This window comes from Rhinopithecus bieti, unplaced genomic scaffold, assembly GCF_001698545.2.
Source record: "Rhinopithecus bieti isolate Rb0 unplaced genomic scaffold, ASM169854v2 scaffold_60424, whole genome shotgun sequence".
Taxonomy (NCBI): Eukaryota; Metazoa; Chordata; class Mammalia; order Primates; family Cercopithecidae; genus Rhinopithecus; species Rhinopithecus bieti.
In genome coordinates this window covers 1-4,237 of record NW_016822843.1, presented here as the reverse complement: position 1 = coordinate 4,237, position 4,237 = coordinate 1, and the positions used below count along the sequence as shown (strand labels likewise).

Sequence of the window (4,237 nt, the reverse complement as noted above, 5' to 3'; positions counted from 1 at the left end):
TCCCGTCTCAAAAAAAAAAAAATTAACTGGGTGTGGTGGCACATGCCTGTGGTCCCAGCTACTCGGGAGGCTGAGGTGGGAGGATCACTTGAGCACGGGAGGTTGAGGCTGTAGTGAGCTATGATAGTGCCGCCGCACTCCAGCCTCGGCAACAGACACCCTGCCTCAAAAACTCCCCGCAAAACTGCACATCAAGTATGATTTCAATGTATGAAACAACTTATAAGTGAAAAAAATCACAAGCAGAAATGATTAGAAAAAGTCAGCTGCCCTCTGTGGTACCAGCAGAAGACAGGCTGCAGGTCCCAGCCAGCGGCGGGGAAGCGGGCACGAGAGGCCCAGCCCCGCCCCCAGGGTCACTGAAGAGGAGCAGACGCAGCCGTCCACCAAGACCCATGCACGAGTCCCCAGCAGCTGTCACTGCCCCAAACTGAACGTGACTCCACGTCCACCAGCAGGTGAACAGATAAACCAACGGTCGATCCACACAATGGCAGGCCGCTCAGCGCCCATGACACCACGACTCTGCAGACTCTGCTGGATGGCGCCCCGCGAGCAAAGCGCCTGCAGGTCCCCTTGGTTTAAGACTCAGTGCAGACAAACCCACGGGGCCACCCGGCAGCACGGACCGGGAAGGGACAAGAGGTGAAGCCGGTGATGGCCCACAGAAACTGGAGCCTCCGCCCTCCCTCCCTGCCCGGCCAGGGCACCTGGGATGGCACAAGGAGCAGCAGAGTGGTGCCCTCACCTTGCAGATGCTGCTGCTGGTAGCTCCTTCACTGTGCAGCAGGACCTCAGGCACGGGCACCCGCAGCTCTGGCCGCTGTAGATAGAGCTGCAGGAGGAGGTCTCGGCAGCGCCTGCCCAGCACACTGGAAGAGATGGAGCAGGGCTCACCAGGCGGACGGGGCGCCAGTGACAGGGGTGGGAGGACGGGACCAGGCGTGATGGGGAACCACCCAGGGCTGGGCTTCGACCCCTCCATGGGGCTCACTCCCAGGCAGCATCCAGGGCCAGGGGCCTGAGCACCTGTCTCCCCACTGCTGGATGCAGCCTGACAGGTGCTCTGTCACCTTCCTGACGCTCTCATCGTCCCCACGGCAGCAGCTGAGCAGCAGGGGCAGCCGGGCCTGGATGAGGCTGCAGGCGGCCGTGTCCCCGTCCTGGCTCCGCGTCTCTGCCTCGGCCAGGATCAGCTCCACCAGGCTGATGAGCTCTGGGCCCTGCACCCGCAGCACTAGCTCCTCCCGCCGCTTCTGTAACAGGCATCTGTGTCAGTCCTGGAGCGCCACGCCCTCTCCTGATGGGCCACCCTCCCAAGACCTGCCTGCGGGGTGCGCTGGTCTCGCCCCTGCCAGATGCGAGGAACGTGGATGCAGGCCCAGAGGAAGTCCAGAGAGGCGGAGGGGTCGAACCTGTGGGGAGGCATGGGTTCCACTGAGCATGAGGTGTCTCGTCTCAGCACAGGAGATACCAGTCAGAGCCAGCACTGGGAGAGTTCTGGCGAAGGCCAGTGTGCACGCAGCCTGGGTCAGGGACAGAGGGGCGCCCACCTCTGCTCCCGGCTCTTGCTCAGCAGGACTCGGATGCACTGGTGCAGCGTGGGCCAGCTGGACTGATGCGTGAAGAGGGTCAGGAGGTAGGGGCGGAACGAGGGCACCTGGGCCTGACCTTTGCCCTGGGGAGGGAGAAAGCAGCCCAGATGGCCTCACCTGGGCCAATGGCAGGCTCCGCTGAGGTCAGCAGATGGTTTCCCCAGTGGGCCGCTCAGAGAGCCGAGGCCTGGGGTGCTGCCAGCAACACCGGCCCCGTCATGTGGTGCTGGAGGGCCCCTCCTGGTGGCCGTGCAGCATCTCCCCACCTCTTCCCACGGGAGCCATGCTGCAGAGTGGAGGTGCCCGGGGCTCCGTGCAGCCTCTCTGGTGAGGCCATCCCTCCCCTGCAGGGGACCTGGGGAGCCCAGCACCTGCCCTCCCTTCTCCTGGCCACAGCCCCATTCCCTTTGGGAAGACGGAGGCCCCTACACGATCTACAGGGTTTGGCCGGGCCAACCCTACCCCGTCCACCCACCCCGTCCCCACATCTGGCTGGTCCACAGGTGACGGTGACCCTGGCCTGGGTTCTGCTGGGGCCAATGGGGAACCCTGCCCTTCCTCTGGGTTGCTACAGGACACGGCCTGAGAGCAGGGGGGCTATTGGGGCCCCTACAAGGCTCGCCCAGGCCAAGGCTGCTGCACTGCAGGTCAGGAAGAGCCCTTGACCCTGGGTGGGTCCCCGTGCTGAAGCTGGGTGCCACCCACCTTCCTCCGGGAGAAGAGCAGCCTGTGCTGCAGGTCGGGGCAGCTGCTGACCACCTCGGGGTCCAGCATCTCCAGCCAGTCCACCAGGAGGCCTGACGAGGGCCCCAGCCGCACGGCCTCCAGGCTGCGGGGAGAAGGTGGCTCAGGGAGGAGCTGGTGCTGCCTGCCCGCCCGCCCCGGCCGTGTGCACACCCCAGCTCACCTGCCGCCATCCGCATCCGGCTTCCCCGCAGCCAGGGGCTCCTCCTCCTGCAGCAGCAGGGAGCTCACCACCACCACGGGCTTACAGCCCGGAAACGGGGAGGCGGCGTCCGCAGTGGCAGAGAAGAGCACAGTCAGCAGCTCCTCCAGGTAGGGGACCTCACCTCCATCAGCCCCTGGAGGACTGTGCAAGGGACAGAAGAACATGTGGGTCACGCCCAGGTCAGGGGGGCTGCTCAGTGGGTGTGGGCTAGCCAGGGTAGGATGTGGGGTGAGCGTGTGTGGAACACAACAGGAGAGCCCAGCCAAGGCCAGAGAGTGCAGCCGGGGCCAGGGCTCACTTTGCTGGGTGCAGCAGTGATGGGGGGGGGGGCCCCAAGGAGGAAGCTCCAACTCATTCTCAAGAGGCCCCGCCCTGGGCCATCTGAGAGGGGACCTCTGTGGGCACTTTCTGAGGACAGTGCTGAGCAGCCACTGTCCGTCCCCACTAGGCAGCAAAAGCAGCCTCAGGCTTGGGTCTTCCCAGGGCCCCAGCGGCCCAAGGGGACTGGGCCAGGAAGGTACCTTTGCTGATCAGCTCAGGCTCCACACTGCACTGCTCCCCAGACCTCAGGGTGGCGACGACGGCACGGACGGTGGAGCTGACCACCTCCAGGTCCTGACGGAAGGCCAGGGCATCGGCCAGGCGCAGGAGGCCCCTCGCACTGCGGGGAGGTCTGTGTGAGTGCCCTGTGGCTCCGCCCTCACCCCATTGGTATGCCCCGTCCAGGGAGGCTCCACGGTAGAAGAGCTCCCCTGGATGCACGCGGGCACACCCCAAGCCACTCTCCGGGCCTCGGGGTGCCAGGCAGCTCAGCCACTCTGTGTGAGCCCCATCCAGTGCCCCCCAGCTGTCTGCCAGTCTGGCGCGGTTCTCACCGTCGCTGAGCCTGCGCCCGGCCGAGGCCTGGCCGGCGAGCATCCTGAGCTGTGCCCGCAGGGGCCCGCCCTCCACGCCAGGGCTGTCCAACCACTGCAGCATCTGCAGGAGCACCTTCAGGAAGAGTGAGGAGAAGCCGGTGTCCTGCGGCACACAGCGCTGCGGGGACAAAGTGGCATGTGGCTACCCTGGCAGATGACACACGGGGACCCGGCACCCAAGGCCCAGACCAGGGCCGTGAGGCTGCTGACACCTGCCGCGACTGGCACTTGGGGCCCGAGCCAACCTCATCCCACCTCCTGCCTGAAACGGTGCCTCCCCTGCACAGGCCCAGATGACCTCGCAGAGACCCTTTCAAAACCCCCCAGTTGGTGAGGGCTCCCATGCGGTTCAAGGGAAAAAATAAACAGACACACAAATAAAACACAGTCCCAGGCACCAGCAGATGGGGAGAGCAAGGCAGGGGTGCCAAGCCTGGGTGGTGGGGCACGAACAGGCGGACGCCACACTGCCCCACCTCCCGTCCCGGGGAACGTTCACTGAAGAAAGGGGACCCCGCTGCTGCTCCCTGGGCCACTGTCCTTTTTTACTTAGAAACCGAGACCCAAGACCCACAGAGGAGCAGTCACAGGACACCCAGGCCGTCCTGCGGGAGGCAGAGCCCTCACTGCCTTCCTCCCTCCTCCCACCCGAGGCCCACACCCGGGCACCTGGTACTGGCAGAGCTGGCGCATCAGCGGGCAGGCCAGGAAGTGGCTGCGGTGCATGGACATCACCAGGGCGCCGCCGTGTGGGGAGCTGAGCAGGGTGGCGAGGG

General features: G+C 65.4%; 1 protein-coding gene across 1 annotated transcript in view; it reads right to left on the bottom strand.

Moving 5' to 3' along the window:
• LOC108521335 (integrator complex subunit 1-like) overlaps window positions 1-4,233 on the bottom strand; it is a gene marked incomplete at both ends in the record, with an annotated part of 9,528 nt that extends 5,295 nt beyond the window's left edge. Inside the window, 10 exon segments of the mRNA XM_017861150.1 lie at window positions 604-872; window positions 1,030-1,256; window positions 1,328-1,415; window positions 1,554-1,678; window positions 2,301-2,424; window positions 2,503-2,653; window positions 2,656-2,685; window positions 3,066-3,236; window positions 3,420-3,579; window positions 4,131-4,233. Of these exon segments, the coding sequence (XP_017716639.1) occupies window positions 604-872; window positions 1,030-1,256; window positions 1,328-1,415; window positions 1,554-1,678; window positions 2,301-2,424; window positions 2,503-2,653; window positions 2,656-2,685; window positions 3,066-3,236; window positions 3,420-3,579; window positions 4,131-4,233 (1,448 nt within the window).
• Between the last annotated feature and the right edge of the window lie 4 nt (window positions 4,234-4,237).